The sequence below is a fragment of the Elephas maximus genome, chromosome 5, assembly GCF_024166365.1.
Source record: "Elephas maximus indicus isolate mEleMax1 chromosome 5, mEleMax1 primary haplotype, whole genome shotgun sequence".
Lineage (NCBI taxonomy): Eukaryota > Metazoa > Chordata > Mammalia > Proboscidea > Elephantidae > Elephas > Elephas maximus.
Window position 1 is genome coordinate 24,354,375 of NC_064823.1, and position 24,719 is coordinate 24,379,093.

The following is a 24,719-nucleotide window of genomic DNA, read 5'->3' on the forward strand; positions in this document are numbered from 1 at the left end:
AAAGCATCAGTACCAAAACAGGTAAAATAATACACTTTATTTTTAAAAAATAGTTTAAAACACTCAACATTTTTGTTATTCTAACTTGAAACAAAGGTAGTATACATAACTGGAATGAATACACATCCAAGGTTTTCATGTGATCACATCGAAGAGAATCACCAAACCCAAAAAACAAAAATTCATCTGTTTAGAATAACACAAATATTCTTTTACTATTCTGAAGCATGAGGAGAACCAAGTTACATTTTCTGACTCATTTAAATTAGCCCTATAAGTAAAACCTATTCTTTTTTTTTTTTTTTTTGGTTGTTGCTGCTGTTATTGTTACATTACAGAAAAAAATTTTCATTCCATAATTAATGCTTACAAATACAGGCTTTGGAAACAGATAAAATCTTGGTTCAAAGTTCCTTAGCTGTGAGGCCTTGGGCAAGTTTTATAGATGAGGAGAATGGAAGTTGTAACAATTGAGATATTATATGTAATGAATTTAGAACAGTGCCTGGAACCGGGCAGGTAATCAATAACTTAGTTAATACTATTATTCACAATTTTCCCATAGCTCTTCTAATATTCAATTCCAAAAACCACAGATGTAATTTCAGTCCTTATAATGTTCAATTTATGCCTAAGTAGCATAAAAGACAGACTTTGTTAAAACAGGCAGTCCAGTTCACCATGGTCCCTGAGCATCCCTGCATGTTCTTACTGGGTATTGACCACTCTTTACCCAGGCCATTTCTCACGGCTGTTCACAGTGAGCAACCTTTTTGGATGATATGTCTCCCTCTAGACAAAGAACAGTCTTGCTTCTGCTTACTATGAAAGTGGTGATTCTCCCAAAGTCAGTGTTCCTCTCTTGTAACACAACCCACTATGTGTATAGGCATCCATCAGGGGCTCTGTGCTGCCCTAGTGGACTCGGGGAGCATAGAGGACTGATAACAGCCAACATGAAGCTCTGGTGTTGGCTTCTCCCCTACGCTCTCCCCAGTGTCTGGAGAGCACCTAGGTTCGGGATCTTTTTGTCCCACCACATACACCACTGCAGTTCCTCACTGCCCCACATTCCTCACTGCATTTGGTCACGCCTGTCCCCATTATCACCTTCTCCATGGGACTGGGTAAGATGGTGACCTGGACACCTATATCCAACAGCTGTAAAAATCTTAGTCACTTTCTCACCCAAAGTTCCCCAGCACACTCTTCTTTTTCCTTCAAGCAGCTAAAGTCAGGGTAGAGGGGGAGGGTGGCATCAAGGGGTATGGAAGGACAGAGCTGTTCCATGCCAGTAGCGAAGTTTTACATTTTTGGTTTTGAGCAGCTGCCCACTTGGGCTCAACAAACTTCTATTTTCAGTCTACCCAAACCTTTTTCCTCATTGCTTACACTATTTGTTTCAGCTTTTGGGACCCCATGACGCAGGAGCCATGGCCAAATTTCTTGTCTAGGGTCCTGGGGCTTCCTACCTCATTGTCATGATAACATCCTTCCTTCTCCCACCCAGAGGTGAGTAAGCAAAGACCAAAGCACTATTTCGGTGGCTTGTTTTTAATCCTACCTCTGCCTGCTTAACCTCTGAACATTAACAAGTGGTGTGGGGTGGGAGATCCCTTAGTTCCCTCCCCCATTCCCATCACTTGGGCAAGAGCATTCACTTCTGGGTTCCAGGGAGTCTTCCCATAACTCCTAACCCATCCCAGGGGAGCCTTCTTTTCCAGAAAAATTGGCCAGGTCAGCAACTTATCCTCATTGTTAGAACTGTCAAGAATCATGCAAGGTCTGAGATTTTGCCCTACTTACAGTTAGCCTGTTACAGTTTCATGGGATGATGGCAGAAGACACGAAACCCCTGGGTCAGAGACAAAGGACTTTATAGTAGCCAAAACGGAAACAAAACCTCCTTGAATGCCTCCCTCAACCCTCTGCTCCTTTCTGAGCTCCCATCCAGGGAGATGATAATTTCCTGGGAGCTGTTGTATCCCCCAGTGTGTTCAAATTTCTTGGTCCATGTTCCCATAGGGGGAAAAGTGACTAAACTAATAGGGTTGGAGCAAAACTTGCAGTTAAGAAAAAGATGACGCTGTGGGTGGGCCCCTCTGGGCCAAGTCAATGACTATTGATATGAAAATATGTAATTGGTATCGATGTGTTATGTGTTCATACTGTAAATGTTCATAAAGTGTCAGCGGAGATTCTCCCATTCAGGACATTGCCACACGTTGAGAAATGAGACAAACTCCCTGTCATCTGCTAACAGTGGATGGCTCAGGATGCAGTGTAAGTGCTCTACTCTCTCATGCCTAAAGTTTTCAGCATATAGACCATGAACCAGTGGTTGATAAGTCAGAAGTCTCAGTCTCAATAGTCTTGACTGTGGTGTTATCACACTGCCACCAGCAGGGGTGGCTGATAGGCCTTCCAAAAATTCAGGGCCCTGCTTGCCAAGACGGCACTGGGTTGGGCTTGCCAAGTAAAGTTTCTTAAGACTGTTTTGGACACATTTACAGCACTCAATCCCACTGGCAGTCAAATAAACAACTATTGCCTCTTTGGTCCCCCACAACCAAAAAGGAGGCACTATACCTTAAGACTGTTTGAGTAATGGAAACAATGCATAATGTTATTAATGACAGCTCCTACATGACAGCATGTACAGACAACCTTGTTTCAATCTGATCATCTACTTCTCTTAGTGTCTGAATGGTCTTGGATTATGCCATGTATGACAATCGAGGCTAAACTACTCAGTGCTGGTACTCATATGACTTAAACTTATATAATGGTGATCTAAATCAGGTTGAACAAGAGTGACCTGGGCCCCTTCGGGTTATGGCACTTGTATGTGGGGAAAACGGAGCATGGAATGTTTCTCCATTGGGGATACGGCTGCCTTCTGGCCCATCTATTGCCCCCTCGTAATTACTGGCAATGACACCAAAGATGGGTCAGTCAAAGCTCCCTTGCGTAAGTCATAATGGAAAATAAATTGGCCTTAGACTACACCCTGGCTGCCTAATAAAAAAATCCATTGGTCCTCCTTGGGACTTAACCATAGCTGACTGAATCCAGGTCCCTGGGGAACATAATTGTAAAACAATACTAGACTGGCTTCTTCATGTTGCTCAGGATACTGTTGACAGTTGCCTTAATTAATCGTTACATGAGATGAATTGAATGGTTTTGGTAGTGACCAAACAACCTCTACTGATCAGATTAATGAGTGGCTTACTCACATGAAAATTCAAGTTCGACCAAGAAAATGTCATCCTGAGGGGTGGATTGTTGGGAGAGGCTATTACCATAGGCCCTGAGCATCCCTATACTTCTGGGTATGCCAAGAATGCAAGGCCCTGACTGATCTTTACACAGTCCACGTCTCAGGGTTATGCTTACAGCAATCAATGTTGAGGGATGAGGTAATAACGCCCAAGCTCAGCATTCCTCTTCTATAATGCAGCTCACTGTGTACAGGCTTCCAATCACTGGCCCTTCGTATTGCTCCCATGGAACTTAAGGTATTGGGGAACTGACACAAACCAATATGAAGTTATGACTACTGCTTTTGTGTGAATAATAAATTTCTTTGTCTCATGTCTTCTGTAGCATCCCATGGAACAGTAACAGGCTAACCTGTTAGTTTATGAGTAGGGTAAAATTTCAGACCCTGCATAGTTATTGACAGACATAAATTATTTTCTTCCTGGTAACCTGGCATTTTAGGTACTATGACTAAGCTACTGTTAAATTTATTATAAACATGATACAATACAAAAGACTATTTTCCAAAGATTTAGTCAGTAGTACTACAAAAATAAAATGCCCTCTGATTCTTGTGAACCTAACTGTGTGTGTCCACGTCCTGTAACAATTTCACTGTCTGTCTGAAGTACTAACAGTACCAAATCCAATGCTCGGCGCCACGCCTCAATCTTTGGTGTAACAGTGTCATAAACTCTTGGAATCTGCTCCAATTTACTTGAAATGCCTGAATTAAAAACTCCACTATTCAGTTCACTATATTCATTCAAGATATAAGATGATGGAGAGCCAGAGTCTATAGCTTTTTGTAGATGATGCTGAACGAATGTGCCAGCTTCAAATTCTGATGAATAACTGGCAGTGTTATACATGAGAGTTGAAAGGTATCTGTGCCATCCATTTGCCAGTCTTTTAAGCACAGTTGGTCTGTATAATGCTAGAGACGAAGCCAGCCAAGAGGAACTATGACGAAGCCTCCATGAACAGGCGTGGTTTCCTTTTTTCAGAGATTGCTCTTCAATAATTCGAAGATGGCTAAGACACAAAAATTCAACTGCACCACCTCCAAGGAAGACCTTTTGCTCTTTTAGAGCATAATACAGACGATAGGCACAAGTCCAGAACCTATCTTCTTTGGTCTGCATCTGTGCGGTGACTGGGCCAGTCAACACTGCTGTAACCAAATTAATGCCTTCTGTTTTTAACAAGATTGCCGTTCTGTTTTTCTTATCCACAATATCTAAGGGAACGCTTTTCCAGAAGGTCACATAGACCCCATTGCCCACACAGTCTTCATTCACTTGTGTAATGTAGGCCACCTGTATTGCTCCTGCAGCCTCTGCGAAAGCCTGCATCACACTGCCATTCACTGACCCAATCACCAACCGTTTACTATACATGCATTTTTCATTTAAGTGTTCAGATACATTTCCTTGTACCAGGACAAGGTGCACATTAAACTGGATTAGTATCTGTAATACATGATTTGCCCACAGTTCTTCTGCACTGTCTTGGTTAACTTTCATGCTTTCCAATACTGTTTTAATATTTGTAGACTTATTAAATCCCAGGTGGCAATAATTCTCTGTAAGGTCACCTTGAACAAGAACTACCCGGACAGGCTGATCCTTCAGTTCTTTGATCAGAGTAGTACTAGATATTGATACAAGAGTGATATATCCTGGACAGACACAAGTGTAAGTTTCAGGTACACCTGGCAAACAGCAAGTGAAGATTCTTGAAACGTCAAACATGAATGCTGTGGTACCGTTACCTTGTTGCATACATGTATTTTGATACTGCAGCCGTACTGCTGCTTCTACTAATTTCATGCTGCTGTGATCTCCATGACTCAAGCCCACTGCCAACTCTACCAAGTCATTACAACTGTGAGTTTTGGAAGTAGCTGCACCAGGTTGTTCTAAAAAACCACCTGGGTTGCTTATCCATTGATTATTATCTGTGCTATTAAAATGCCTACTGTGGATTAGTACTGACTTTCTGCAGCTGGTGTTTGCATGCCGACTGTTTATCAGGGTTTGTAGAGTTTGTGATACGTTTTTATCTGCTTCAACCTTAGCCTGAGATCTGAAGAGTTTACATGATTTAACAGGTCTCCCAGAGAGACTGTAAATGGTCATTGTTTGAGAGGCATCTTTGAGTTCATGCTCTTTCTGTATCAAACCAGTATCTGAAGGGATTTGTAGAAAAGGGTACAAATTGACACTAGGTGTTTCAAGACCAGAAAATGTATTTGTGTTGTCTACATGGTCAAATAGATTATGGATAGGTACTTGGAGGGAAACTACCTCTTCATTGCAAGAGCTCAAGCCTTCTGACATTACTGAAACTATTACTGGAATGGGGACACCCAGATGAAGGCATTCTTCAGCAGCACTGCTCCATGCACCAACAAAAAACAAGAGAGTATTGGTTCCGGTTCTGTATGTGCTATTTTGTGCTTGAACTGCTTCGTTGAGAAGTTGTCCCACTGCACTGGTTAAATCCAAACTTTCAAGAAGCCTTACCGGTGAACTGATTAACACGCTTTCATGAGACTCTTCATCTATGATAAATTTGGATGATTTTACTGGGCCTAGGAAAGTTCTTCCTGTTTTTGCAAACGACGAAAGCTGCTGAAGTCCCACGTGCCTTCTTTTGTTTATGACCTTGCAAGCCATCACCATGAATCATCATCTGCAAAAACAATAAAAACTTGGAACTTTAGTGTACTTTATGGTTATAAATGCTACAGAGAAAGAAAAATAAACTATAGTCCCTGACTTTGAGGAGTTTCTGGCATATAAAATTTCTGCTAAATGTGCTGCCATGATACAGTATTATAATGATATTAACGATAAAGTTATGGCGGCCCAGAGGAGGAGCACTGTCTGAGGCTGGGTTTTCTAGAGAGCAAAACCAGTGATGTGTACACATACATACATATAGATTGATTTTAAGGAAATGGCTCATGCAATTGTGGTGGCTGGCAAGTCCCAAATCCATGGGTCAAGCAACAGGCTGGAGGCCCCTGACTCACGTGGTTATAGGGGCTGACAAACTCAAAATCTGCCGGTCAGGTGGCAGGTTGCTGGATCACAGGGTTGCAGGAGCTGGCAAATCCAAATCTGCAGGTTAGGCAGCAGGCTGAAGGCTTCTCACATCCCAAGAGACAGAGGTCAGAGGATGATGAGACGAATGCTGGATCAGAAAGAGAGAGCAAGCTTTGCTGGAACATCCATATATATACTGGATGCAGGCTACACTCCCAGAGAAACTCTCCTTCCAACTAAATGGCTGCTCACAACAGATCACAAAATGGAGGATGATTACATAAAGCCTGCCAAACCACCGAAAATCATGGCCTAGCCAAGTTGACACTTAACATTAACCATCACAAGCACTTATTATAACAGGGGAAGTGGATCATGCAGGCAGTATGTTTCCAGAAAAAAGGCAATCCTTGAGCTGAATCTTGAAGAAAAACTTGAGTTAGCAAATTGAAGGGGTGATAGTAAATGCACATACATGTGAAAAAACACCACATAATGGGATAACACAAGTAGTTTGGTTTTACAGGAATATAAAGAAAATAATGAGGAATGGCGGGAGATGAAGCTCTAGAAGAGGAAAGGGGTCAAACCATGAAGGGCATTGTGTGCCATGCCAAGGAGCTTAGGCTTGATCCTGGAATGGGAACCACTAAAGTATTTTAATTAAGGATGAAATATGCACAGATTAAGAGACAGGCTAACGTAGTGCTTGAAGCATGTACTCTGAATCTAGAGGTCTGGGTTTGAACTTGAGTCTACCGTTTACTAGCTGTGTAGTTTTTTAACTACTCTGCTCCTCAGTTTCCACATCTAAAAAGTGGAGATAATAGTAGAACCTACTTCATAGGGTTATTATGAGGAGTAAACGTGCTTAGAATGGTGCCTGGTACATAGTGCTTTGTCAGTGTTAGCTCTAATAACAATAATAATATTTGTGTTTTGGATAATAAGACCACTTGCTAACGGTATAGAGGACTGATTAGACAAGTGCCAGACTGGAGGTAAAGAGGCCAGTTAAGAAGCTTCTGTAGTTACCTGGGTGAGAAAAGTGGATGCGGAATGGAGGGGAAGGGATGGATTTGGTAACTGATTAGATTATGCAGAAAAAAACACAGGTATTACTTTAAGGGAAGCTCAAGTGCAAGTAGACTTATTCCGTGTAATATTTCAGAAATCACATCTAACATTAATAGGAAGAAATTACAAGAGAAAGACTTTAGCCCAATAAAACTAACTTTTGAACAGGAAGTCTCTTAATTGACAAAGCTGTTTATAATAAAATCACCTGTCTCGTGAGGGGTGACCTCCCCGTTATTTAAAGTACTGGAGGTAAGATTACAGGTAACATAAACTTCTCTTCAAACTCTAAGACTTTATGATTCTTCAAGTAGTATTATTTATCACAATATTTTATGTTCCAGATGTCGAAAAGCAAATAACTCTTAGATTTTTGCTTTTCCTCTAATACTGGTCACTGCATGGGTAAAGCTGTACCTAGATTCATCCTCAAAGATGAAGAGCACCACAGTTCAAGATACACCTCAAGGTGACCAGAATTATAACACAACTACTCCTTAAGAGTGGCTTCCTACAGGCTTTCAAGAACTAAGGAGAAAAATTAGTACAGCCAAGGACAATATATAATGAATTATTTGAACTGTTACAAATCCTCTTTTGTGAAATTTTCAATTCTGTAAAATAAACATAAAACTCATGATATATTCAGGCATATCCCTAGACAACATCAAAATGCAACACCAGAATACACTTTAGGATTCAGCTTCAATAATCATCTGATACTCCATCACGTTTTTCAGCTATCTGAAGTTTATAAGGTGGAAGATGAATCTAAAAAAAAAAAAAAAAAAAAAAAAAAAACACAGGTATCCCATAATCTGACCTTAACCTAATTTATCAGACTAATCTTTCACCTTTCTTTATAAATCCCATGTTATAGATTGAATCGTGCCCCTCCCCCCCAAAAAGAAATGTGGAAGTCCTAACCCCTGTACCTGTAAATATGACCCTGTTTGGACATAGGGGCTTTATTTTGTTATGTTAACGAGGTCATGCCAGCGGAGGGTAGGTCCTAAACCTAATCGTTTCTGAGTGATGTCTTATAGTCACAGCTACACACAGAGAGGGAGAGACGCCACGTGATACACACACAACTGTAAGCAGCAAGGGAACGCCAGGGAACTGCAGCAGCCACCAGAAACCAGGAGAGGGCCCACAGAAGGGCTTGACACAGCCAAGACCCTGATTTGGACTTCTGGCCTCCAGGACTGTGAGAAAAATGAAATTCTGTTCTTTAAAGCCACTCACTCGTATTTTTTATGATGGCAGCACTAGGTAACTAAGATACCCCATGATCTAGACACACCAGAACATACACCATTTACTTTCACTTCAAATATGCTATATACTCTGGTTTGAATATCCCATCCTGTCTTCAGAGCCCTGGTGGTCAGCAATTGGAATCTACCAGCTGTTCCTTGGAAACCCTATCGGGCCGTTCTAACTCTGTCCTATAGGGTCGCTTTGAGTTGGAATTGACTCACTGGCAACAAGTTTTTTTTTTTTAGTCCTTTCTTCACCTGGGAAAATGCTATATACCTAACTCAAATGCCACAGTTTCTACAGGCTTCTCCAATGGCCCATTGAGGAGTACTCTTTCTTCCTGTGCTCCGAAAGCACTTTCTACATGTATCTTCTAAAGCACTTGGCACTCTGTATTAAAAACAAAACACAACTGTGCTATTTAAGTTTGTGCCTATCTCCCTCACTAGTCTGTGGGTTCCTTGGTTTTACTCATCTTTACACTCTGCACTCAATTCCCTTCAAACTCACCCAGTAGCTGGCGCAGTGCATGACACATAAAAAGCATTAAATTACTTCGGTGGATTTAAGAGTGCCAGTAGGCTTAATATTTTCCTAGATTATTATTATTATTCTATAGCACAATCAGATTAATAACAGCTGTTTTTCAAGACCGAGTACTTTCTACCCAAAGCCTGGAAATTGGAATCTGAGCTTATCATTAAACAACCATTTTAACTAGAATACCCCAGATATCAAGGGCCTAAATCATAGAATGATGAAAAAGTAGATTAACATACTGCTCAGCCTTTTAACTGCCATGAAATCAAACTTGATTCAGGAGAGTAAGAGACAGTCTAGAAATTAGAATCCAGTTGGGTACATAGGACTCGGTCACTATTCGTTTCTGGGTCTCAGAACTCTCTTTAATATTCATACTAAAGACGAAGTATATGACCTTAAAGCCAAGCAAGAACAACTTTCCAGATGAGATTAATGGCCTGAAAAATCAATATATTACAGTTAACTGGCTGAAAATTGCATTAATTCACAAAATATCTTGAATTTACATCATTTTAATTCCGACTGGGGTAACTTCAAGGTGCGCTGGTGGCACAGTGGTTAAAGCACTCGGCTGTTAACCCAAAGGTTAATGGTTTGAACCTACCAGCTGCTCCTCAGAAGAAAGATGTGGCAGTCTGCTTCTGTAAAGATTTACAACCTTGGAAATCCTACGGGACAGTTCTAGTCTGTCCTATAGGGTTGCTATGAGTCAGAATCCACTCAAAGGCAGTGGGTGTGGCTTGGTTTGGTTTTAGGGGGTAACTTCATGCAGTAAAATCACTTCTAAAATTAGAACAACCTTATCTATGTTCTAGAAGCCTAATGTTCAGTTGTGCATGGGGTTGCCATAAGTGAGACCCTGACTTGACAGCAACAACAAAGGGTTAAGTAACATACAAAACTACACAGCTTGGGATATAATGTGAATATGGCAGGCAGATGGCTTTGGAAAATGTGCCATGTTTCTAGCTACCAAACCATGAAAAGTGATTTAGGAGACTGTTTCAAGAATGTAGTTTGCACATTTTTCTTGCTCCAACTTCAATGAGATAAGTGAGACAAAGGAAAAAGACCAGGCAGAACTGAATATTCTTCCTGAATCCACTGTTGGAGAGTCCAGTATGATTTTTAGAAAATATTTACTCTAGAGAAGGCATGGCTTGACCTTTTAGTTAGGAGCCCAACTCTTAACCGCTGCAGCCACCAGCACTCCAGAGGAGGCACTGTAGCAAGCCTAAAAGGCCCTGCTGTGTTTTTGTCAGTTTTAAGAGGCTATATCACCTCTTCCTTCCTACCAGGAAGTCAGGGCTCTTTTCTATCACTGTCCTTCTCCCCCACTCTTTTAGCTGGTCCTGGGCCAAGTTCGGAGCCCTGGTGGCAGTGGTTAACAGGTATGGCGAGCTACAGCTGCTAACCAAAAGGTCAGCAGTTCGAATCCACCCGCTGCTCTTTGGAAACCCTATAGGGCAGTTCTACTCTGTCTTATAGGGTCCCTGTGAGTTGGAATCGACTCAATGGCAATGGGATGGGTTTTGGCCAAGTTCAGCAGGACTGGCCAAAATTATCAGGTCTCTCCCTCTGGACAAGAGTTTGCTTTGGCTTACAGCAGTTACATGGGCATCTACGCCTCAGAGTTCAACCGGATTATCAGGCTACCTGTGGCCTACTCAGGAGTGAGGATCTACACTTGATGTGGCTACACTTGATGTGGCTGAACAACCAGCCAGATCTCTTGGGTGGGGAGGAGGAGTCTGCAGCAAATAAACACACAGTTAAGTAAAAGCTGTCCCCATACTCACCTCCTTCCTACCAAATCACTGCCCCACGCCTATCCAGCCAGACGAGTCCTTGTGTTGTTGTGTGCTCTCCAGTTGATACGGACTCACAGCGACCCTATAGGACAGGGTTGAACTGTCCCACAGGATTTCCTAGGCTGAAATTTTTACCCCAACAGACCACCATGTCTTTTCTCCCGTGGGATTGGCTGCTGGGTTTGAACCTCTGACCTTTCAGTTACTAGAGCACTTAAACACGGCACCAGCTGGGCTTCTTGGAGGAGTCCTTAACCCGTTGCCATCAAGTGGATTCCAACTCATAGTGACCCTATAGGCCAGAGCAGAACTGCCCTACAGGGTTTCCAAGGAGTGGCTGGTAGATTCGAACTGCTGACCTTTTGGTTAGCAACCGAGCTCTTAACCACAACTCCACCAGGGCTTCAGTGGAGTCCTTAAAAACTGTTGCCTTTAAGTAGATTCTGTCTCATAGTGACCCTATAGGACAGAGCAGAACTGCCCCATATGGTTTCCAAGGTGGATTCGAACTGCCAAACATTTGGTTAGCATCCGTAGCTCTTAACCACTAAGCCACCAGGGCTTCCAACCGTAATACCCATTGCCATGCCAACTCATTGACCCTATAGGACGGAGCAGAACTGCCCCAAAGCGTTTCCAAGGAGCGGCTGGTGGATTCCAACTGCTGACCTTTTGCTTAGCCGCCAAGCTCTTAACCACTGTGCCACCAGGGCTCCATAGTGGAGTCCTTAGGTGGTACTAATCGTTAAATACTCGCTCAGCTGCTAATCTAACAGAGGTTCAAGTGCACCCAGTGGTGCCTGGTGATCCACTTTCAAAAAGAAAAAAAAAGCTGTTGAGAACCCTACGGAGGACAGTTCTACTCTAATACACGTGGGGGTGCCACGAGTCGGAATCCACTACACGGCAACCGGACCCTGAAGCCCTGCCCAAACCAGGGTGGAAGAGTGGCAAAAGTCCATGCTCTAGGCATTGTGGAGGTATACAGGCATGCCCAGAGGCGCGGAAAATAATCCCAGCCAGATGATAAAACTAGCCTGGGTCAATTCCCCTAAAACCCACCAGGCTGGAGATTCTAATCCTTTCCCCAGCTCCAAGAGGTCAGAAAGACAAACAAAGGCTTCCCCCCCACACCCCATGTCTTCATCAAGCCTTAGCAGTCGGTGGAGGTGGAAGCGCCTCGCTACTAACCTCTCTCCTTTCTCCATCCCTACACAGGGTCGAGTCGGTCCTGGCTGGGTGCAGGACCAGAAAGCTGCGAACGCGCCCAGGCGAACGCGCCCCCTTACCCGCGTCCACCTCCCCGTCCACTGTTTGCGCATGTGCGAGGGGAGGGGTCAATATGGCTGGGCCGGCTGGTTTGGTCGCTAAGAAACCAGAGAGGAAAGTTCAGCTCGGGAAAGGCGGGAGCGACACGCTATTGGTACAGAGTAGACAGAGGGGGGCTGGCTCAAGAACCTTCTCTTTTTGCCTATTGGATGGAGTGATTATCAATCAGTAAGGGCGTTGGCTGGGCGGGCGCGTGAGAGCGGCCTTAGCAACAGCTTCGCAGCTGTGGAGGTTACCGTTGGGCAGAGCGGCGGGAGGGTGAGGCGGCGCTGCGTCCCGGCCGAGGGCGTCGGTTGGGGGCATGGTGAGTGCGAAGCTCAAACATCCTCCTGGAACTGGGGCTGGGGCTGAAGTTTCTCCCCAGAGTAATGTAGCGATTTTGTAAATGCATTATTCGTTCCCTTTTCATGATCCTCTGGTGTCGTTAGTAAACTCTCCGCGTGTTGCCACAGAGAAGAGCGGTCCTCCAATTAATTTTTCCCTTCATCTTCCCCATCATTCCGTAGGTCTTTTAGGCTAACTGCTTCTCCTTGGGAGAAGCGGTCTGGTGGCATTCATGGATCTCTGTCCATTTCTTTGACAGGTTTGTCCCAGGCTAGTCCTCTGTGAAGCTGTTTGCAAAAGGCTTGTAAAGCAGATTGCCCCTCTTACTGTCTCCTTATTGTACCCATGCCTTGTTTATAATGGAACCAGGATTCATCTTTCAGAAGTCTATAGTTTTATTTTTTAAACAATTTCCCAGAATGTTAGCTTCAAATGGAATTACGAGAGAGACAGAGACTGTGTCTCCTCTTAATTATTTTTGAGCATCCCTAGAGGGGCCAATCAAATACAGTAGACACTTTGCTTTTATAATTAAAAATAAACAAATAAACAAACCATTGACTACAGGTCGATTCCAACTCATAGTGAACCTGTAGGACAGGGTAGGTCTGCCCCATAGGGTTCCCAAGGAGCAGCTGATAAACCATTGATCTTTTGGTTAGCAGCCAAGCTCTTAACTACTGCACCACCAGGGCTCCAAGACCCTTGATTTGTGCCCCTTTAGACTTAGAAACAACTGACTTGGTGTAATTTAAATATCTAGTGATAGGCAACTGTTTCAACAGCATACTGGCTAACCAGTGACTTTCATTTACTCCACTATCAATGCTGAATAAATTGGCCTATAGTTACATACAGTTTTTCACTTTTGGGGGTGGAGGGAATAAAACTCAAAAGCCAGTTAAATAGTTTTAGAAATCTCTCAACTGTTTGGATCTCTAAAAATGTAATTATTAAGTCAAATCAGCTTATGTTTTCTTAGAACTTCAAAATCATACAATTCACACTTCTAGAATTTTCTTTAAGATTTTTATTTTATATCATTGTGTTCCTGGTACCTACTAGATGCAAATAAATATTGACTAAATGAAAGAGTGAAGTATGTTTTTCCCATACTTGGGAGTGAATGCCTACAACACAGATTTTAAATTAAGAAAATGAAAAAAAAAAGTGGGAATAGTTAAGGTGAGACTTAGCCACACTCATTTGAACGAAAAAAGAAATTAATCTGGTGGAATCTCAATAATAGATTATACAAAGGTTCAGCTTGATCAGAAAATAGGCTTTTAAAACATTATTGTTCAATAAACATTACTGAGGACTGGTTATGTGCTCATTTGCTAGGGTTTCAGGTATGACAAAGAAAATGGCACTGCTATCAAGTAACTGCTGTCACAGTCTAGTAGGGAGAAAAGAGAGGTAAATAGACCATTACAACAGAGAGTGAAAAGGGCTTCGATGGAGCAGTACAGAATGTTTGTAGGAGCACACAGGAGGAGAGCCTAACCTAAAGTACCCTGGAGAAGATGAAGGGAGAAGAAGACATGTGAACTTCTTGACCAGGTAAAGATGGAGGAGAGAGAGCTTTTTTGGCATAAGGAACAAAGGCCACGAAATTATTGTTGTGAAGCAGTTCAGAACCTTTAAAAAATGTATGCTGGAGAATAACAGGCACAGAGTTGCATTTCAGAAAAGCAAGGACGTAGGAAATGCACTGGGAGGCTGAAGACTGGAGTCAGAGAGGCTAATTAGGAAACTTGCAGTGATCCAGGTAGGATATAGCAGAACTAAGGCAGTTTCAGTAAGGATGGGATGGAAGGACAGATTCAAAACCTCTTTAGGAGGTACATCTAAAATAAACTGGTCGGAATTTGGATGTGGGGTGAGGAAAAGGGAGAAGTTAAGATTTCTATCTTAGATAATGGGTGCCTGTGCTGGTAGTAGTGGTTAAGAGCTCAGCTGCTAACCAGAAGGTCAGCAGTTTGAATCCACCAGCTGCTCCTTGGAAACCCTGTGGGGCAGTTCTGCACTGTCCTTTAGGGTCACCATGCCAGAATTGACTCAACGGCAATGGGTTCGGTTTTTTTGTGTGTGTGCTGGTAGTGCTTCAACAAAAGTAAATGGTCATTTAAGGATGCTAGTGATAGTGAAAGTGAGACTGTTCAGTAGCCTACTACATATCACTTAGGTTCAGTGTTGGAAGTAAATACTACTCTTTAGCCAAAAGGAATCGAATACAGCGAATAAGATGATTAAAAACTAGTGGACTGATGAATGGATAAATAAAATGTACTGCATACATACAATGGAATATTCTTCAGCCATAAAGAGAAATGAAGTCCTGATACAGTGATACAACATGAATGAACCTTGAAAACATTATGCGGAGTAAAATAAGTCAGTCACAAATGGGCAAATATTGTGTGACTCCACTTATATGTACATGTGCAAAGAGCTGGAGATGGAAAACCAAAAGGGAAAACCACGCTTGGCGTTTCTCAGACTGAAAGAACTGAAGAAAATTCAAGCCTTGAGTTGTAATAGTGAAGGATTCTATGGGGAAAATATTAAATGATGGAGGAAGCATCAAAAGAAGATGGAAGGAATACACAGAGTCATTATACCAAAAAGAATTAGTCTATGGTCAACCATTTCAAGAGGTGGCATATGATCAGGAGCTGATGGTACTGAAGGAAGAAGTCCAAGCTGCTCTGAAGGCATTGGCAAAAAACAAGGCTCCAGGAATTGATGGAATATCAATTGAGATGTTTCAACAAACAGATGCAGCGCTGGAGGTGCTCACTCATCTATGCCAAGAAATATGGAAGACAGCTTCCTGGCCAACTGACTGGAAGAGATCCATATTTATGCCTGTTCCCAAGAAAGGTGATCCAACCAAATGTGGAAATTATAGAACAATATCATTAATATCACACGCAAGCAAAATTTTGCTGAAGATCATTCAAAAATGGCTGCAGCAGTATATTGACAGGGAACTGCCAGAGATTCAGGCTGGCTTCAGAAGAGGACATGGAACCAGGGATATCATTGCTGATATCAGATGGATCCTGGCTGAAAGCAGAGAATACCAGAAGGATGTTTACCTGTGTTTTATTGACTATGCAAAGGCATTTGACTGTGTGGATCATAACAAACTATGGATAACACTGCGAAGAATGGGAATCCCAGAACGTTTAATTGTGCTCCTGAAAACCTGTACATAGATTAAGAGGCAATTGTTCAAACAGAACAAGGGGATACTGATTGGTTTAAAGTCAGGAAAGGTGTGCGTCAGGGTTGTATTCTTTCACCATTCCTATTCAATCTGTATGCTGAACAAATAATACGAGAAGCTGGACTATATGAAGAAGAATGTGGCATCAGGATTGGAGGAAGACTCATTAACAACCTGCGTTATGCAGATGACACAACCTTGCTTGCTGAAAGTGAAGAGGACTTGAAGCACTTACAAAGACCACAGCCTTCAGTATGGATTGCACCTCAATATAAAGAAAACAAAAATCCTCACAACTGGACCAATGAACAACATCATGATAAACAGAGAAAAAATTGAAGTTGTCAAGGATTTCATTTTACTTGGATCCACAATCAACAGCCACAGAAGCAGCAGTCAAGAAATCAAAAGACACATTGTGTTGGGTAAATCTGCTGCAAAGGACCTCTTCAAAGTGCCGAAGAGCAGAGATGTCACCCTGAAGACTCTGGTGTGCCTGACCCAAGCCACGGTATTTTCAATTGTGTCATATGCATGTGAAAGCTGGACAATGAATAGGGAAGAGCGAAGAAGAATTGACACCTTTGAATTGTGCTCTTGGTAAAGAATGTTGAATATACCATGGACTGCCAAAAGAATAAAAAAATCTGTCTTAAAAGAAGTACAACCAGAATGCTCCTTAGAAGGAAGGATGGTGAGACTGCATCTTGCATACTTTGGACGTGTTGTCAGGAGGGATCAGTCCCTGGAGAAGGACTTCATGCTTGGCAGAGTACAGGGTCAGCGGAAAAGAGGAAGACCCTCAACGAGGTGGATTGACACAGTGGCTGCAACAATGAGCTCAAGCATAACAACAATTCTAAGGACGGCGCAGGACCCGGCAGTGTTTCGTTCTGTTGTGCACAGGGTCGCTATGAGTCGGAACCGACTCGACGGCGTCTAAGAACAACAACCGCTTATATGAAATATCTGGGATAGGCATGTATATAGAGGTCAGAGTTTATTAGTGGTTACCAGGGACTGGGGGGAAGAGGGTAATGGGGAGTTATTGCTTAGGGGATATTGAGTTTCTGGAGTGATGATATCTTTTAGAAGTAGATGGTGGTGAATGTAATTAGTGTCACTGATTTATATACTTGGCAATAATTAAAGTGGTAAAATCTTTGTTCTAGGCGCTTCACCACAATAAAAGGCTTTTAAAATGTGAGGGGGGGTGGAAAGGAAACCACAGCTGCCACCCAACTCTTAACACATGTTATACTGACAATATGTACACTGGAACATGGAGTCCAGTTGCTGCCTCCACCACCAATACTACTTAACACAAAGCTGGAAATGAGATACTGAAATGAGCCTACAGAAAAACCCAAAACTCTGTGTCCTTGCTTGCCAGCAGAAAATAGCAAATATCAACAGAAAGATGGCTTCAGTCTTCCAAATATTAGGTGAATAGGGATAACTGATCCAACACTTATTTTTTTCTAGATCCCTGGAGTAGTTTTTCACCTGGAAAATTGCAGTCTTTCACTTTTCAGTCTCTGTAGTATACGGAATGTGTGTGAGAAGAAGGTAGGAAAGGATACCATGTTCCAGTCAAGCATATCCTACAAAATAAGAAAGTTTTATTATAAGACTTATAGGTATAAATTAAATATTCCTTAAACGGCTGCTTTTCAGATGTACCAAGTAAGTACCAAGTTATATTTCAACGTAACACCGTCTGCTTTTTCCAGCGTTCCTTCTTTTACATCTTCTGCCCCTCAACAGGCATTACTTTTAAGAAAAAACCTAAGTGGAAAAACAGGACCAGACTTTCTATTCAAACACTGATAACTAAAAATGCAAATGTTAGCAAGGGGAAAAGGAGAAAATTCTTGAAGTTCATTATTTAATGATAAGAAAGCGGATACTTGAATATGTTTGCTTATTAGATTTAATTAGTTCAAAATCCATTAGTCTAGTTCTGGTAACTTTTTCAGTTATATAGTTTATCTTTCACCCACCTGTGTTTTTATTACAGGCATCCAATTACTGCGCAAATTTAGACCAATGGAAGAAAAGAGCAGCAAAAATTGAATTGAATGAAACCCAAAAGCAAGAAATTAAAGAGGCCTTTGATTTATTTGATGTTGATGGGTCTGGAACCATAGATGTGAAAGAATTGAAGGTTCTGAGATTATTTCTAATTCTAAAACCTTTGAAAAGCCAAATTTATTTGTGGCAATCTTTAAATCTTCATTTAACAGTCATCATCTGAAAGTTTGATATAAGGTCTCTTCACTGCATACACGTGCCCTGGAAATTGTTAAACATTTTAATCTTATTTTATAAACGAGGAAACTTTGTCCACGTAAGCCCAAGCCGAAGCTGTATTGGTGACATACCCTATGGCACCAAACCCATTGCTGTTGAGTCGATTCTGACGCAGCGATAGAGTAGAACTACCCCATAGGATTTCCAAGGCTAGAAATCTTTATGGAAGCAGATTATAGTAGTAAAAAAGAGAGAAGCTGGTAGTTAATAGATAATCAAGAAGCTAGGAATGAGATCACAACATATTGTAATTTATTCGTTTCTTATTTCAGATTGCAATGCAGGCTTTAGGATTTGAACCAAAGAAAGAAGAAATTAAAAAAATGATAGCTGAAATCGACAAAGGAGGAATTGGCACCATTGGTTTTGAAGATTTTTTTGCCATAATGAGTATGAAAATGGTACAGTAATGATTTTGCCTTTCAAAGAAATATACGTAATAGCCTTCTACATTTTTGGGCTGGGGCAATCAGAGGTTTCATAAAGGACGGATTGGATCTACATATTTAACGATGAGTGGGCTAGATAGAAATAGCAAGATAAAAGATGAGAATGGTATGTTTTCAGGGGGTAATGTGAAGACTTTCCAGTGTGGAGAAGAGGCTTTTTATTAAGAAATGAGGATATGTGGTAGGTTAGAAAAAACGGGGCCATGATCTTGAAGCCTTGGAATTCAGCAAACATTTATTGAGTGCCTGTTTTTGCCAGGTACTATTTTAGGGAGTGTGGAGATAAAGCATTAAATGAGACAACAAGCTCCCTGTTTAGGGAGTGTGGAGATAAAGCATTAAACGAGACAAGCTCATGGAACTTAACATTTTTGTGTGCCTCTTTCACGTCAGTAAGCCCTGAGTTAAAATATCTTGAGAGCAGATGTGAGGACATTAGAACAATTGTTAAAAAGCAGAGCAATAGCTAAGCTCAGTTACCAGATATGTTGCTATCCTAGACCACAAAGATCTAATAGGTCCAGCTTGATAGAATAAATAGATGAAAGACTAATGACATTTAGTTGTTTCTTTTCTTTAAAAGAGTGAAAAAGATGAAAAAGAAGAAATACTGAAGGCTTTCAAATTATTTGATGATGATGATACAGGAAGCATAACACTAAGCAATATCAAGAGGGTTGCTAAGGAACTAGGGGAAAATTTAACAGATGATGAACTTCAGGTAAATTTTGCTTTCTTTCTGTAGTATGAAACTGTACAAATGCGAGTTATTATAATTATATTCTTATCTTACCTGTGCTTATAAATACATTTAAAGCAAAATTTGGTTTTAAGTATGCATTTGAATATTTATATTATTATTCCTTTTTAATAGATTTCATATATTTACATTTTGTTTTACAGGAAATGCTTGATGAAGCTGATCGTGATGGGGATGGAGCAATAAATGAGGAGGAATTTTTGAGAATGATGAAAAAGACCACTCTTTATTAATACTGTTTCTTTGTTCTTTTTGGAAAATTGTTAACAAATTCGTATTTGTTATGGAGTTCTGTAATTTGATATCTGAATGTATTCCTTTTCAATTTTTAGTTTATATGTACAATGTACATTTTGATGTCTAAGCCACATGGCAAGTGACATACTTCTACCAGTATATCGTGAAACCTGTGGCATCAAGAAACAAAGAAAATGGAATGATGCCCTTTAACTATGAATCCAAGAACAGTATTAATTTCAACTGCTATTTTTAAAGCCTCAGGTTCCAAAGACTTGGAAGTTTGTTTTAAGTTTAATGAACTTGGCCCCACACCCAAATAGAAATTTGGCAAACATGCCATTACTTTCCCTATTATTTTCCTTTAACGCAACTCTAAAAAACCTGATGAACATTTGCTTTTTAATCAGTTATTCAAGTATGTAAAGTATTAAATAAAACTGGCAACTATGTTATTTGCTAATTTTTTTATAGTTATAAAAAAAAATTCAAAGCAGCACTTGTATCATCTATATTTCATTAAGCTTGACCAGAAGAGAAGGGAAGTTAGCACTTATCTAATACCTCTATGCAATGGGTAGGGTTTATGCTTGGACAGGGGCTGGGAATTTTACATGTTATCTCAGTTAACGTATAACAACCTTGGAAGCTGATGGCATTAGTGCCATCTTACACATGAGAAAACTAAAGTTCAGAGAGGTTTTCAAAATTGCTCAATTTTCCGTAGATAATAAAACATGATTCCAAAGCTTGTATTCTTACTCCTCATTATGCTGCTCCCCATGGATAAAAACTTTCAGGACAATTAAGTGTACATTTCCTAACTCATTGTCATATCTGTGACTGTCTTGTAATTTAACTTTCTTCTCTGTGAAAGAACCAAACTCTTTCTGAAACTCAAGTAATAGTCTTTGGAACAGGAAAGACTTACAGAAAAGGTAACTTTGAAGGCCCCACCCTTGCACATTTTTAGCTCCATTGAAATGAAGACTAAGTTTTTGTTTTATTTTGTCAACATATGAGAGATTTTCTTATTTGATTAAAGGAAGAATGGCATATATTCATGAACATTCTTGAGTATTTTCAAAGTATCTTTCATTCCTAATTGTATACCATTTTCTAGTCCAAAAAAAAAAAAAAAAAGGTACCTACTAATCATGCTTCTGCGTGAATATTTTAGCCTTTAAGTTGTCAAAAGATATTTTTAAGTAGGTAAAACACTTAGGGAGCCCTGGTGGCACAGTGGTTAAGAGCTACGTCTGCTAATCAAAAAGCCAGTAGCTCAAATCTACCAGCCACTGCTTGGAAATCCTGTGGGACGGTTCTGTCCTATAGGGTCCTTATGAGTCGGAATCAATGACAATGGGTTTGTTTATTTGTTTAACACACTTAAAGAAGTCCCTGAGTGGTGCAAACAGCTAAGCATTAGGCTACTAACTGAAAGGTTGGCAGTTCAAGTCCACCTAAAGGCACCTTGGAAAAAAGGCCTGGCAATCTTCTTACAAAAGGTCAAAACAAACAAAACCAAAAGCATTACCATCAAGTGGATTCCAGCTAGGTTTTCTTGGCTGTAATCTTTATGGAAGCAGATTGCCAGACCACAGAGCCACCAGGTGGGTTCAGACTGCCAAACTTTAAGTTAGTTGTCAAGCGTAAACCGTTTGCACCTCCTAGGAACCTTTGTGAAATGTCACAGCCATTGAAAATGCTATGGAGTGCTGTCCTACTCTGAAACACATGGGGTCACCATGAGTCAGAATCAACTGAATGGCAACTGGTTTAGCACACTTAAAAATGCACATAAACAAGTTCAAAAAGTTCCAAATAAAAATCTCCCATTCAAGCCCCAGTTCTCCCCATAGACAACTTTTTCACAATCTTCTTATGTATGCTTACAAATGTGTATATAAAATATATATTTTTACACAACGGATAACATGCTACGGGAATAGAGAATTTCTGTAACGTACATGATGGTATCTCCAAAACCTGCAGCAAACATCTGAATGGCAAAATGTTAAAGGTTTTTTTTTTTTTTTAATGAGATGAGGAACAAGAGCAGAACGTCCTTTACCATTACTCCTATGCAATATCGTACTGAAGTACTAGCTAGTGCACTAAGGTAAGGAACAGAAAAAAAAAAAAAAAAAGATTGGAAAGGAAGAAATAAAATTCTCTATTTGTAAATGACATGATGCATACATAGAAAAAGTCAAAGAATTTATAGATTGCTGGGTACAAGGTTATTATGCAAATACAAATATAATTGTATTTTTACAAAGCAACTATAAGCAGAAAATCAAAACTTTTAAGGGACTATAATAGCATAAAAATATAAAAATTCTATGAAGAAGCACAAATTTTCCACATCAAAAACTTTGAAAGAGTACTGAAAGAAAGACCTAAATAAATACAGGAATATTACCATGCTCATAGACTGGAAGACAGTATTATAAAAATGTCAATTCTTCCCTTATTGATCTATAAACATAATGCAATAAAAATCCTAGGAGATATTCTTTTGTGGAACTTGCCAAGCTGATTCTAAAATTTATGTGGAAACCCAGGAGGCTAAGATACATAAGGAAAATGTTGACTAGGATTGACTAATGGGCCAATAGAATAGAACAAAGTCCTGAAATAGACACACAGCTATGTGGCATTGATTTAAGACAAAAGTGGCTGTGCAAAGCTGTGGGAAATTTTCATACATAATAAAAAATGGTTCTGAGTCAATATAATATCCATAAAGAACAAAATAAGACATGACCCCTACCTCACACCATTCGTAAAAACCAGTTGTAGATGACTGTTAATCTAGACATGAAAGACAAAAATATAAAGCTTCTAGGAGATAACAGGAAATATCACCATGACCTTGGGGTAAGATTCTTAATTAGGACACAAAGAGCACTAACATTGAGAAATTTACGTATGTCATAATTAAGAACTTCTCACCAAAAGAGTGAAAATGCAAGCTACAAGGTGGAAAAATATTTTCAGTAAATGTATCTGACTAAATACTCGTTTATAAACCACGTAAAGAATTCTTAGTAATCAGTAAGAACAAGATAAGCAGATCTTTTTTTTTCCCCCCACTAGGCAAAAGACATGAGCAGGCAGAAGTAGATCAGAATATTAGATTGCCAGGCCTTTCTTTCAAGGCACCTGTGGGTGAACTTGAACCTTCAAACTTTTGGTTAGCAGTCAACTGTGTAAATCATTTGGACTGCCCAGGGACTCCTCTAAAATTCCACATTATCTGTGTAAATGACAAAAAATCATGATGTCTGACAATGTGGAAATTAATGTTGTAAAAGCCTTTTTACTGAAGTGCAACAGACATACAAAATGCACAAGCCAAATGAATAGCTCACTGCATTCTAAAGCGCAGTTCTACCCTGACACACATATGGTTAGTTTTAGATATTTACTTTTGGTGCTTAGTTTTAGCTATTCTGGTGAATTTATAGTGCTAAAATAACTGATAATTCCAAGGGTTAGTGAGAATGCAAAACAATGGGAATTCTCAAATACTGCTGTTAGGAGTGTAAATTGCTTCAACTACTTTGAAAACAGTTGGCAATTATTCAATAAAGTTGAACATATGCATATACTGTGACTAGTAAATTTATTCTTAGGTTTATACCCAACCGAACTGTGTACACATGTGCAGCACAAGACATGTAAAAAATATTCATGGAAGAGTTATTCGTAATAGCCAAAAATGCTCTAAACACTCTAAATGCCTATCAACAGTTGTTGTTGTTGTTAGGTGCCTTTGAGTTGGTTTCGACTTGTAGAGACCCTATGGACAACAGAACGAAACACTGCCTGGTCCTGTGCCATCCTAACATTTGTTGCTATGCTTGAGCTCATTGTTGCAGCCACTGAGTCAATCCATCTCGCTGAGGGTTTTCCTCTTTTTCACTGACCCTCTACTTTACCAAGCTTGATGTTCTACTCCAGGGACTGATCTCTCCTGATAATATGTCCAAAGTATGTGAGATATAGTCTTGCCATCCTTGCTTTTAAGGAGCATTCTGATTGTACTTCTTCCGAGACAGATTTGTTCTTGGTATATTCAATATTCTCGGTATATTCAATATTCTTCGCCAACACCACAATTCAAAGGTGTCAGTTCTTCTTCCGTCTTCTTTATTCATTGTCCAGCTTTTGCATGCATATGAGGAGATTGAAAACACCAAACCTTGGGTCAGGTGCACCTTAGTCCTCCAGGTGACATCTTTGCTTTTTAACACTTTAAAGAGATCTCTTGCAGCCGATTTGCCCAATGCAATATGTCTTTTGATTTCTTGATTGCTGCTTGCACGGGTGTTGATTGTGGATTCAAGTAAAATGAAATCCTTGACAGCCTCAATCTTTTCTCTGTTTATCATGATGTTGTTTACTGGTCCAGTTGTGAAGATTTTTGTTTTCTTTATGTTGAGATATAATCCAAACTGAAGGCTGTGGTCTTTGATCTTTGTCAGTAAGTGCTTCAAGTCCTCTTCGCTTTCAGCAAGCGAGGTTGTGCCATCTGCATATCGCAGGTTGTTAATGAGTCTTCCTCCAATCCTGATGCCACATTCTTCTTCATATAGTCCAGCTTCTCCAATTATTTGGTCAGCATACAGATGGAATAGATATGGTGAAACGATACAACCCTGACACACACCTTTCCTGACTTTAAACTACGCAGTGTTCCCTTGTTCTGTTCAACTGCCTCTTGGTCTAAGTACAGGTTCCTCATGAGCGCAATTAAGTGTGTTCCGGAATTCCCATTCTCTGTAATGTTGTCCATAATTTGTTATGATCCACAAAGTCGAATGCCTTTGCTTAGTCGATAAAACACAGGTACACATCTTTCTGGTATTCTGTGCTTTCAGCCAGGATCCATCTGATATCAGCGATGATATCCCTGGTTCCACGTCCTATCCTAAATCCATATTGAATTTCTGGAAGTTCCCTGTCAATATACTGCTGCAGCCATTTTTGAATGATCTTCAGCAAAATTTTGCTTGCATGTGATATTAATGATACCATTTGATAATTTCCACG

General features: G+C 40.4%; 2 protein-coding genes across 5 annotated transcripts; one reads left to right on the forward strand and one right to left on the reverse strand.

Annotated features, from left to right (window-relative positions):
• Positions 1 to 323: 323 nt before the first annotated feature.
• BBS12 (Bardet-Biedl syndrome 12) lies at positions 324 to 12,311 on the reverse strand. Of its 4 annotated transcripts, none has more exons than XM_049885383.1 (3): positions 12,203 to 12,311; positions 6,305 to 6,465; positions 324 to 5,961 (listed from the first exon to the last, which is right to left on the reverse strand). In XM_049885383.1, the coding sequence occupies exon 3, from the start codon at positions 5,949 to 5,951 to the stop codon at positions 3,810 to 3,812; it is 2,142 nt and encodes a 713-aa protein (XP_049741340.1). In that variant the 5' UTR covers positions 5,952 to 5,961; positions 6,305 to 6,465; positions 12,203 to 12,311; the 3' UTR covers positions 324 to 3,809. The 4 variants fall into 4 exon arrangements, with proteins under 4 accessions (XP_049741340.1, XP_049741341.1, XP_049741342.1 ...); XM_049885384.1 differs by lacking the exon at positions 12,203 to 12,311 and adding an exon at positions 11,000 to 11,458; XM_049885385.1 differs by lacking the exon at positions 6,305 to 6,465.
• Positions 12,312 to 12,571: 260 nt separating this feature from the next.
• LOC126076797 (centrin-4) lies at positions 12,572 to 20,393 on the forward strand. Its single transcript, XM_049885387.1, has 5 exons — positions 12,572 to 12,644; positions 17,920 to 18,066; positions 18,485 to 18,613; positions 19,245 to 19,382; positions 19,565 to 20,393. Exons 1-5 carry the CDS (start codon positions 12,642 to 12,644, stop codon positions 19,652 to 19,654), a joined length of 507 nt encoding a protein of 168 aa, XP_049741344.1. The 5' UTR covers positions 12,572 to 12,641; the 3' UTR covers positions 19,655 to 20,393.
• The last annotated feature ends 4,326 nt before the right edge of the window (positions 20,394 to 24,719 follow it).